Raw genomic sequence first — 12,160 nt, forward strand, 5'->3', positions numbered from 1 at the left:
TCACAACACACACTGACCCAGCTAACCAATCGCAGCACATTTTGTATTTCAGAAGGCGGGCCTTCATTTCATTTGATACAGGAACTATTCGTTCATGCCAGACTGGGGAGAGAGGTGTTGTAATAATGTAAAATATGTGAAAAATAATGTGTATGATGTGTAAAATGTGTAAAAACAACCTAGTATGAGAGCCTGTTCTAGTACACCCCCAAAACAAAATCAAGACTTTATAAAAGAGCATAATAGGACCCCTTTAAAACAATTTGCACTGATTTATTGTGTTGGTTAAATTTTGGCTCAGGAGATGAGTCTTTGAGTCTGTAAAAACCTCAACAAGCCGACAAAATAAAAAAATTTTGAGGTAATGTAATCTTGTTAAAACAAATTTCATAAAATTAGTACAGAAAAAAGTATTGTTCAGGAACCGGTATTGATGTCAAGGTATTGGTATCGATATTGAACATTTTTGAATGATACCCAACCCTAGTTGTGTTAAAATATGTTTTTAATTTCATTAAAAATTAAATGTACTTCAAGAAATAATATTAATAATAATAATAATAGAAGACTATGCCAAAATATTAAATTATTTGTTAAATAATTATATTTTTAATTGGCTTTTTTCTTCATTATAATATCAATAATAGGTTGTTAATCCTTTATTATAAATTGAATGTGAGGTGCTTATAAGAAAGCTCACTCTACTTGTTTTTCAGACTTAAGCTTTGTTTATCTTAGCAGTTTCTGTAACAGATTGCACAATTATAGTAATTCTCTCCTCACCAGAATAACAACATGTGCACTTGGCAACAGAGTGCATTTTCAGACATGACTGTAAAAATATTCGCTTTTGAGCAAAGTGTTAAAAGCGTATAAACAACCAAGTATGACTTGAAGGATTAAAATAGCATTTTTCTGTCTTTACTTACAGGTGCATCTCAATAAATTAGAATGTTGTGGAAAAGTTCATTTATTTCAGTAATTCAACTCAAATTGTGAAACTCTTGTATTAAATAAATTCAATGCACACAGACTGAAGTAGTTTAAGTCTTTGTTTGTTTTAATTGTGATGATTTTGGCTCACATTTAACTGTGTGCACTGAATTTATTTAATACACGAGTTTCACAATTTGAGTTGAATTACTGAAATAAACTTTTCCACGACATTCTAATTTATTGAGATGCACCTGTATGTCTGGCATATTCATTATCTGTGTTGTCCATTAAATACCAGTCCTGATGATCTAAATATTTGTTTTTCGTATGAGAAGCAACAATGTACTGAATGCTAATGTAGGTGCACTATGCAGATAAGCTATGCTATCATGCTTTGTGTTGAGGTGAATGAACAATGCAGAAAGGGATTGTTTTGTTATTGTGATTTGGTGCAAGTGTAATGAAATCCACTGCCTCCGTTCATTAGACTTTCCGCCCCCTCCTCCTCCACTGGATGATGCAGAGCTTCCAGACCCTCCTCCAGAATGCCAACTCATACCCCCTGTATCTGATGCCCCTCCTCCTGCATTCCCAGCCCCGCCCCCAGTTGCAGAGGACCTGAACCTCCCTGCATCTCCTGAGGAATTAACCTCTGTACCTTCCAGGTAGGTTTCCAAATATTTGATTTAATTTCAATTTGATTTTAATCTTGACCAGTTTTTTCTTGCCCTTATATCATTCTCAATCTTTATGACTTTATGTCTTTTCCTTTAAGATTAAAATGCTGTTGCACTATACTGACCACAGTTTCATCCCTTTTCAAACCTATATAACTCCATTCTGATCAGTGATGCACCAAAATTATTCATTTCCTGGAACACCGAGACTGAAATTAAAATTTTCATTTAGCTGAAAACTGAAAATAACAGTTATTTAATAATCAATTAATCAAATTTATTTAATAATCAACACTCAAATAAAAATAAAAAGTCGTATACAAACACTTAAATTACACATTTTTTAACAACTTTTTAATGATATAATGACTTTTCTACTCCATTTCATTGTTTAAATATAAACATTTAAACAGTGACTGTAATAAAAACTTGCTTTCCTGACAAATAATGAAGGCATCACTAACAGTTTAAGTATGAACGTAAAATATATAGTGCATATATTTAGCAAAATGCTCCTCTCTAGAGTTATTTTTTCTATCTGACTATCAGATTTTTTCTTATGGACATTAAATGGCTTTCCAGAGATAAATGTAACTTTACGTGACATTGTTTACAAGCTAATATTTTTTAGTGGGAAGCACAGTTTGAAGTTGACGTCTTGATGAATTTGTTTATTATAAACATGCAGCTTTTCACTTCACAAGATGCTAATTGATGCAATAAACAGAACAAGTTGCTATGAATGAACAAAGACGTCATTCTAACTAGTCGGTTGCTGTTCAAGTAGTTGACCATAGTGCCTGATCTTGAACGTTTTGTACTTTTTAAGGCGTCTGATGACCCTTTCTTTTCTACTGTCGAGCAGTGCGGTCATTTGTCATAGAAAGTGCATATTTCTGTAACCGCAAGACTGTAATTTGTTTGTCTTTCTCAGCTCTTCCAGATTTCTAAGAGCGTCATCCCTCTCATTTTGGATTCACACACGTATTCTGCCCTTTTATTTTCACATATAATTTGATCAAATGACTAACTAGGCATTAATTATAATCTAGGAACACTTCTCAAAAGGCACAGTTTCCTTCATCCTTATTTATATCTGTTCTTCACACTTTTAATGTTCTCTGGATTGTTTTCAGCTCTGATCCTGTCATTTTCTGTTTCACATATTCCTTTGTTATTGCTTTGTACTCTGTCCCACCCTTTTATTGCCTCACATTTATATACTCTTGTTCTCTTTTTAAGACTACGTCTGGTTTCATGGTTGATTCACCCTTTCTTGTCATTCTCCTCTCTGACCTCTTCTACACCCCACACTCATCTTGTCTTTTTTTTTTTATTCTCCCATATTCTCTCTTATCTCTTGTTTTGTTCTCCATAGAGGCTGTTTGAGAAACAGACCAGTTTTGACAGGCAGCTGGGCTCTTTGACCAATATGTTATCAGAGATGGAGACTAGCGGACCTTTCAATCCAAAGGTAAACTCAGAGCCTTTAACCTCTTATCTTGACTTTCAGGGTTTAGCTATTTCTCATTAATTTTTAAACCTTATGTAGCGAATCAGCTCATGGGGAAATATGAATAATTAATCATAACTAGTTATAATTAATTATAAATATTTAGATCCGCTGTAGATATTTACTTGACCTCTCAGGGTCAACTGTCTGTCAATTCTAAGAACGTTAATTTCCTGGTTAAGGGAAATAACTTTCTTACTGTACAACTCTACACAGAGCCTGCAGCATAAATCTGCATGATTAGGGACGCCAGTTATGAGTAAACAATGAACAACGTCAAGTGTGATACAAATAAGACTTTATTAACTACATAAACACTTAAAAAAAAAACTAGTCTAACATACACCTACACATACACACACACACACACACGCATACAGTTGGTATAGGAAAGGGTTAAAAGCTTAACGCAGTAAAGAGAAGAGAAAAAAGAATATGAAGTTATGGAACCATTTGCATATTCAGCAGATCTACCGCCTGAAGGAAACATCAGATTCTTAGTTCAAACGCACCTTTGTAACAAGGTACCCATGATACTTAATGTATCAATTAATAAAACTAAGTTTGAATACTTGCACGTCTCGTCTGTCTGAAAGAGAGGCTTGATGCAATCTGAAGGTTCAAGTTGATCTTTGCTGAAGTTGGTTGATGAAAAAGAACCAGTTTGAGTCAGAGAATCTTGGTGAATGGAAAAGTCAAGGCCGAAGCCTGGCACGTACTTAGGGGGGGTTGCAGAAGCGTTCTAGCTCATGTCTTCATCTTAGAATCTAACCGAACCACCGACCCTGGGCGGGTCACTGAATGTGAGGCCTTTAAAGTCTGCGAAGATTCACGCCTCTCAAGGTGGGCTTGTCCAATGAGAAAGGCCGGAATCCCAAGTGGGAGTTTGGAAATACTGGGGAGTTTTATGACCCTTTGTGTGGAAGCATGGTAATTTGCATATCGCCCAAAGCTCTTTCCCACCACCTCCACCTGCCGCCCCTCCCGCCCCTGTTCCTCGACCAGCGAATATTCCTGCCCCTGCACCTACATTCAATCACTCGGAAACATCTCCCACTGGCAGTCAGCAAAGCTTTGCTCCGCCTTCTCCTGCTGCACCTAAAATATCGCCCGTCTCGTCATTCAACAGATCAGCAGGAAACACGGTTCCACCAAAGGTGGGTCTGCTTTAGATTGTAATGTGATGCAGTTATATAAATAAAGATAACGTAAGGTAACAAAATCAAAATGAATTCAATAAACTGGAAAATAAAGATATTTCGTGAAGAAAGTACCAGTATTCGGTGGTAAAAGACTAGTTTTGCGGTTTTGGTTAAGGTTAAGTTTTAGGCTTTAGTTTAGTGAATGCAATGCTGTGTTAGAGCTGTCTTAAATTTTGATGTCATGTCAATCAAAGCACATTATGTTTTATGTCAAGAACAAGATGTGATGCAGAACTGACTTTGCAGTGTAAAGGCAGCAATAAATGATTAAAGAGAAGCATAAAATAAAAGACAATAAATTTAATGTGCAAATAAGATATTAGTTAGATTTTGAATGGTGAAAATTGTCTTTTTTTCAGCAAGGATACATTAAATTGATCAAAACTGACAGTAAATACATTTACATTACAAAAGATTTCTATTTCAAATAAATTTTGTTTATTTAGTCTTTCTGTTCATCAAAGAATCCTGAAAATCAATCACTGTTTCCACATAAAACATATTGATAGTAATAATAAATGTTTCTTGAGCATACCAAATCAGCATATTAGAATGATTTCTGAAAGATCATGTGACACTGACGACTTCAGCTTTGCCATCACAGGAATAAATGATATATTTTTTAAAAATTTGTATTCAAATAAAAACTTATTTTAAATTGTAATAATAGTTCACAATATTACTGCTTTTACTGTTTGGCACTTTTACTTTTTTTAAGTTTTACATTACTTAAAAAATATGAAGTTTGCAGATGTAAAACTGAAATGATCTTTAAAAACGAATGTTTGAAATGAATGGAGTAATTTGTGATGCTGTTGCATTTCAGGTGTCTGGTTCAGGTTCAGGTCCTGGTGGAGCTCCTCTCACTATGAGGGAAGTAGAAGAGCTGGAGAAAATGACTAAGGACTTTATCAAAGACATGGACAATCATCCTCCTGTGATCACCTCTCCGGCTACAGGTACACCAACACTATCAGCTCTCCTCCTACACACAGTCACCTCCACCTTGTGTACACACCCATACCCTTATGATTTGATTTATCTTTTTTATTTATTCTAATTTCAGTGATTTCCTGGGTTTGATGGTAATTTAAGCCTCAGTCATAGACGTCCATATGGCTCTTGTTTAATGCACAGCAGACAAGCTGTTATAAACACTGACTGTGCGATGGTGCCAGACTTCTCTTGCTCTTTCTCCGTCTCTCTCTCTCTTTATCAGTCTGTGTAGGTGTTCAGCTTGATGTAGCTTCTCTATCTCAGTTTATTACTCTATTAGCAGTGTCTAAACAGTACAGCGCTTCACCTCTCCCGTGTCTGGATCTCTCTGGATGAGTGTTGTAATGATCTCACTCTGTCTTTGTCAGTATTGAGTTTTTTTTTTTTCCTTAGTAGCTTAGATGTGTATGCAGGTGAAAGCTAAAAATACTTTTTGATCAGTTTTGGATTTGATCAGCCTACTTTCACATACAACTGAAATAAAATGTTTATTGGTGTTTTTATGTTCAGTGTTTGTAGGTTTATTTTTAAGACTGATATATTGTTGTTCATAGATTGATTTAGTTCTTTATTGCCCGGTTTGTTGTTATGATCCTTCACTGAGCTCTGCCCCTCCTTGTTGCTGTTGCTCAGTCAGGCAAACATCACAAAAGGCCCTGTAGAAATTAGAAATGGAGATTTGTGTTAAAGAGCAACTTCACCCAAAAATGAAGAGAGAGCATTTACTCACCTTTGTGCCTTTTCAAACCTGTATGTCTTTCTTTTTTCTGTGAAACACAAAAGGTAATTTGAAAAAATTTATTTTTTTCTTCTTCCATACAGTGGAGAAAGAAAGTTATATGGGGGGTTCCAGAAGTATTTTTCTCATAGGGATTTTAAAGTCTTCATTAAAGAGCCATGAACCAAACAAGGCAGCTATGAGGTGAATCACAAAATTGATATTACATAAATCTTCTGTTCCAGATGTATACCACATTATTAATATTATTATGCATTTTTTGTTTTTTCCTTAGTCTTATTTAAAATGTTCTTTCTGTTCTCATGTTATATATGTATTTACAGCATGTTTGTACCAAGAGCTCCTAAAAAAACACAACAAATTCCTTGTGTGTTTGCACACACTTGGCGAATAAAGCTTATTCTGATTCTGATTCTGTTTATCAATAAGGTGAGAACCATACCCGTTATAAACCTAAATATACCCAAATTAATTGAAAAGTGTACTATCGAAGTAGTAATAGATTTTTGTTGTCGTAATGATGACAGTAGCGCACACAAAAGTAGTAGCTTTAGTTCTTTTGGCGGGATTTGCTTGTCACGATTCTCTGATTGGTGGAGATTTAAAAAAAAATAATAATTTGGGGGCAAAATCATTGGTAATGTAGTTTTTCACCAAGAATTCCGCTGTTAAACGTGACTGTTTAAAAACTAAGTTGAAATACTACAGACTGGCTTCGACAAAAGCAAATACCATCGATTAACAACCTCATAGCTCACAGTTGGTCTGTCTTCAAAGGCTTACAAGTTATCGTTAAAAATCAGTTCCTCTATGAAAAAAATGAATGGGATTTTTACTTCTATAACTGACTGATGTACTCTATGGTGAATGACAAGAGTTGCTGATGGTTGGATTGGTCATAAATGTTTTTAAGGCGGGGCTTAGGGTCAGTTAGTGAGGCTGTGCTGTTTAACTGAGACCTTTTAACCAGGTTGAACAGGCACCTCTCCAGTCACCCAGTTATCACCCTAGAGACTAATCTGTGTGTACTGCTCCATAATTAACCTTTCTTTACCTCATAAATCACTCCTTGTCCACAATCTCTAATTTCCATTCTTAATGTGAACATATGTTTCCTTTCAGAGGTGTGTGGTAAATGTGGAGAGGCTCTGTCTAGATCTCAGCCAGCAGTAAGAGCGATGGATAAACTCTACCACTCGCATTGTTTCTGCTGCGTGACCTGTCGGCGCCCCCTACAGGGCATGCAGTTCTACGACTGTGACAGAACGCCTCAGTGTGAGGACTGCTACATGGTGAGGCAAACCTGTTTAGACATGTGAAATGACATATTTTTCGGTTTACATTTTTTGGAATCAGGAGAACATTATAGATATGCACATGTTAACGTGGGAACTTATTCAGTTACCCATTTTGTTCATTAAAGCGTAGCATTGTTTTTCTTACTGTTTGTCTTCGGGTGTGATTTGTGTGTTTCCAGAATTCTCTGGCTGTGTGTTCCCGCTGTGGGGAGCGGATCACCGATCGTGTCCTGAAGGCGGTGGGCCAGTCTTTCCATGCCCACTGTTTCCTCTGCTCTACCTGTGGCTGCACCCTGGAGGGCGCTCCATTCATCACCGATGACAAAAACAACCCTTACTGTGTCAAAGATTACCATCGGTGAGCTATCACCAAATCCCAGACCTGTCACAGCTCTCAGTTATACTCTAGAGCATTTGAAATAATTATCACATTCAGTCAGTCATCAATGTTATGAATAAATCGGTGAGATTTAATATGGGTTGTTCTTTACCTATGGACATTCTTGGACCTATAAAATGAAACTTCCTTAAACCACAAGTTTCGAAATGAGTTTATTTAATTTGGGTTTAATTTAGTGGTGGGAATTAATTTTTATATGTTTTTGCAATGTTCATTTCTTAGTTATCATCTTATGTATTCTAAATACAATGAAATGGTATTTTCATACTTTTTGTGTAACTGACTTACAGCATGATTGGAAGTGATGCACAAAATTTTTCTGTACTCAATTGATATTACCTTTTTTCTTCATACATCATGTCTCATATTTTACCTCAGACATGCTTTGATAAAAGTACACTACTGTTGAAGGCACTTTATTAGAGGCAATTTTTTTTTATTGTGGTGGAAAGTTATTATATGAAATGATCCTATATTAAAACCATAAGTAGTATTTTCATACATTTTGTGTAGCTGGATTACAGCTCAGATTGGAAATGATGCACAAAAATTTGTTCACAAGTAATATTACATTGTCTTCATAAATCACGTCTCATATTTTATCTCAGATGTGCTCTTCACTTTCTTGATAAAAAACTGCGCAAATTTTTTAGAATTTTATTTAGGTTTTTTTTTTTTGTGCATTTTATTGGAGCAAAGTTGTTTAGTCTGGTGGAAATTATGCAATTCGGGCAATTGTATAAAAAGTTTATGCAAATAATTTTCACACTGTATAAACAGTCGTGGTCAGAATTATTGGCACCCTTGGTAAATATGATCAAAGAAGGCTGTGAATATAAATCTGCATTGTTAATCATTTTGATCTTTTATTTTAAAAATTCACATGTTATTAAAAAATTTTTAAATAAAAGATCAAAATGATTAACAATACAGATTTATTTGCATAGCCTTCTTTGATCATATTTACCAAGGGTGCCAATAATTCTGACCACGACTGTATAGAAATTACTTGATTTTTTTTCTCACTTTGTATTATGTTTTTTTAAATTGTCATTTTTATGATGGATTTTCATATTTTAAGATTGAAAGTCTGACTATGATAAGAGTAATACAATAAAATCTATAAACAAAAGTCATTTTAAAATAGAAAGGTAAATGTTAAAAAAAATCTGTTTTAATGTGAACTTAATATAACACAAAAAAAACGTTTTTAATAGAATAGAAATAAAAATCAACTCTTGGGTCATAAATGTGCCTGAAGTTGAATAAACACCCATAAAAAAATGTTATACAATGTTTAAAAAAAAAAGTTTTGTATATCATAACCTCACTCCGTCTTGTTCTCTCCCTCAGCCGGTTCTCTCCTCTTTGCGTAAGCTGCAATGAGCCGATTATTCCCGACCCTGGAAGTGAAGAGACAGTCAGGGTTGTTGCCTTAGAGAAGAACTTTCACCTGAAGTGCTACCGCTGTGAGGTGTGAAGACACTTCCATTTGTGACCTTTACCTATTTGTACCAGCCACAGATTACAAAAATGATGCTTCTTAACTTTCAAATACATTTTTTTTACTTTCTTTCATTGCAGGATTGTGCTCGCCCCCTTTCCATAGAGGCAGACGCTGATGGCTGCTATCCATTTGATGGCAGAATTCTGTGCATGAAATGCCATACCCAACGTGCCAAGCAGGCCAAACATTGATTGGTGGAACTTGCCACAAACCTAAACCAAATTTAAGACACATAATTGGCTCAGCTTTGAAAATGCATTTGCCGAATGTGTTCCATTTCACATTGTCATTTTCTAATTTTCCTCATGTTTGCTCAATGACAGTTTCGTCTTCTTTCGACAAAGCTCTGCTGCTTTTTCTGAATGGCCTTATTCAGAGCTCGGCCAATAGCTTGCCCCCTTTGCCCTGGTGTCTTTCTGATAGGGCTTGATGTGTGCGAGCACAGTGTTAGTGCCTCCATGTTGTAGTTTTTACCCCTAGATTAATATGTAAAGTGTTAGAGAAGTGATTTTTAGAGCTGTTTTTTGGCTTGAATTTTTACTGTAGAGGCTGATTCGGTGCAGAAGTAATGTACTGCACTGCCGTCTCAGCTCAGCGAGCTGTACGACTCCCAGCATGCCTTTAAAAAAAACTCAGAACATCCATAAATTGTACCACAGCTGACTACTGAGGTGAGACGTAAAGTCTGTTTATCCACAGCCATCCATGCACTTTCAATAAGGCTTTCCAAAACATACCTTGTAGTTGATGAGAAGGGCTCTGTGTGAAATGTAGTCGCGACAAATGTAAAATAAGCAAAAACAAAGGCAGGGAAAGGTGAAAGAACAATGCGATTTGTGTATTTGTCATGCATGCTTCATTTATAAGAACTGTTTACCTGTAAATGAACAAATATTTTAAGAAGCACATTCGTTTTGTCCTAAAACGTATCGAACTAAATATGTGATGATGATGCATTGATTATCATAGCCAATATCAGTTCAGTTGTTTTTCATTCCATATATTGCGGTGTTTAGCGATTGCACAAATGTAGGTCAGTTTGATGAAAATGTATCTCCAAAGAAAAGCACATCAGCCACTGAGCCCATTTTATATTGGCTTTAAGGTAGCGCTGATATTATTTTGAGAATTACATCTGTTTTACATAGCTCAGAAACATTTGTTTTGTTTTATTTCTCTATGCACCTGTTTCCCTCGACTCTCTTGTCCAAGAAATTCTCATATTTGATGTAACCAAATAAACCTATGGCTCCCATCATAAAAAATCTTACATGACCAAATCCAACACATTATGCATGATTTGTTATTGTTATTACAGTGTTTTATACATCATGTTTCACAGTTGCCTCATTTTCATGCTGGTATCACAACACTGCTGAATTCAGTATGCTGTTATTGACCATTTGAACCCTTGTATTTACCATTCACCAGTACTTTTGTCTTTTTTTTTTTTGTAAACTGAACATCTAAATTCCTCTCTTATGTGAATGTGTGCATGTTTACGGTCGAAAGTATGCCAACGTGTTAATTTTGCTATCATTTCTTTTTTCCACATTTGTACTGTATTCTGAACTAATAAAAGTATGAAATTGACAAACAGAGCACTTTTTTGATCTGTCACTGGACCTAAAAGATGTTTCTTGAATGTCTCAGTCTTTTCCCATCTTGGTCAGTTTCATTTTCTTCTTAAAGTAATGTGTATTTTTGAAGTTCCGTGTATGTTTATGGTTTTGTCGTGTGACGGCTTCCAAACAAGTTCGTTCCCACGCAATGTGTGACGTGCTCTTTTGTGGTTTTGCTCCTCTCACACCCCCTCAGTTCTTATCAGCCGGCACCAGCCTCACATACACCACTGATAGTCAGGAGTGCCGACGTCTGTGTATGTAAAAATGTCACATCGAAGGTATATAGAAATGAATATTAACTATGCCACTTCCTATACCGAGGAGCTTTAAAAATGTGCTTGCAGGTTTTTTTCCCGTTTAGTGTTTGTGTTTCCTCAAGTTTAACTTGGGTGACTTGATCCAGTTGATGGATTTTGGAGCAAAATCATCTTCTGGCCCTCATAAATTTAAGCAATGGTGAGATTCAGGAAATATATGCAGAAACAGCCCGCTTATGTATGTGTTAAAGAGAGGGGTCTTGTGGGAAGCTAAGTCATTACATGTTTATCAGTCAGTGAAAGAGTGAACAGAGAGTGTGATGAGGGAAGATAGTAGTTGGATGACTTGTGGTTGACGGAGGAGAGATAGAAAGAGGAACAGTGTGACGAAACAGAAAGCTTCGCTGGAAGAACATTATGTAGGAAGAATCCTGACCAAACAGACACAAAAGCGAAAAGTAAGAAGCAGAACAGGATGGACGAGAACCCAGCTGTTCATCAGGTGAGGCTTTCAAGATATACCCACGGTTTTCCATTTTTGGTCTTTTGCCAGTTTTATTAATAGGACCGTGGTAGTCACAGGAAATGACAGAGGGTGGTGGGAAGAGATCAGGAAACACCACAAGCCAGATTTGAACTCGGGTTACCCATATAAGCACTTTTAGCAGTGTGCTGTAGAGGTTTTGCCTAAATTATAAAGTTCTGCTTTATGTCATAAAGTTTCTAGTATATAATAGATGGGTGGCGTAGTGTAGTGTAGACTCCCAGTTCAATGTCCTCTAGTCATCAACAATATGCCCTAATGCAAGGCACCTAACCTGAGGTTAATGCAAAGGGAAGTTCATGATGCTGTTCATTTACACAACTCAGTGGAATTCTTGACTCTGATTGGTCCGTCGCGACAGTAAGAGATATTTCGAACCGTCGTCCTTGGCAACACATTTCTCTCATCCAGGTAACTGAAATTGGCGCTACTTTCTTTATATATATATATATATATATATATATAT

General features: G+C 36.0%; 2 protein-coding genes across 2 annotated transcripts in view; both read left to right on the plus strand.

The window, feature by feature from the left end:
* LOC107744703 (zyxin-like) overlaps window positions 1–10,913 on the plus strand; it is a 28,859-nt gene extending 17,946 nt beyond the window's left edge. Inside the window, exons 3-10 of the mRNA XM_016558523.1 lie at window positions 1,424–1,601; window positions 2,994–3,087; window positions 4,053–4,283; window positions 5,155–5,287; window positions 7,186–7,355; window positions 7,541–7,719; window positions 9,115–9,235; window positions 9,346–10,913. Coding sequence (XP_016414009.1) covers window positions 1,424–1,601; window positions 2,994–3,087; window positions 4,053–4,283; window positions 5,155–5,287; window positions 7,186–7,355; window positions 7,541–7,719; window positions 9,115–9,235; window positions 9,346–9,459 — 1,220 coding nt within the window. The 3' untranslated portion in view covers window positions 9,460–10,913. The remainder of the gene's footprint in view (window positions 1–1,423; window positions 1,602–2,993; window positions 3,088–4,052; window positions 4,284–5,154; window positions 5,288–7,185; window positions 7,356–7,540; window positions 7,720–9,114; window positions 9,236–9,345) is intronic.
* A 478-nt stretch (window positions 10,914–11,391) lies between these two features.
* kel (Kell metallo-endopeptidase (Kell blood group)) overlaps window positions 11,392–12,160 on the plus strand; it is a 13,741-nt gene continuing 12,972 nt past the window's right edge. Inside the window, exon 1 of the mRNA XM_016558481.1 lies at window positions 11,392–11,652. Coding sequence (XP_016413967.1) covers window positions 11,626–11,652 — 27 coding nt within the window. The 5' untranslated portion in view covers window positions 11,392–11,625. The remainder of the gene's footprint in view (window positions 11,653–12,160) is intronic.

Source organism: Sinocyclocheilus rhinocerous, unplaced genomic scaffold, assembly GCF_001515625.1.
Source record: "Sinocyclocheilus rhinocerous isolate Xijiao unplaced genomic scaffold, SAMN03320098_v1.1 scaffold498, whole genome shotgun sequence".
NCBI classification, from domain to species: Eukaryota; Metazoa; Chordata; class Actinopteri; order Cypriniformes; family Cyprinidae; genus Sinocyclocheilus; species Sinocyclocheilus rhinocerous.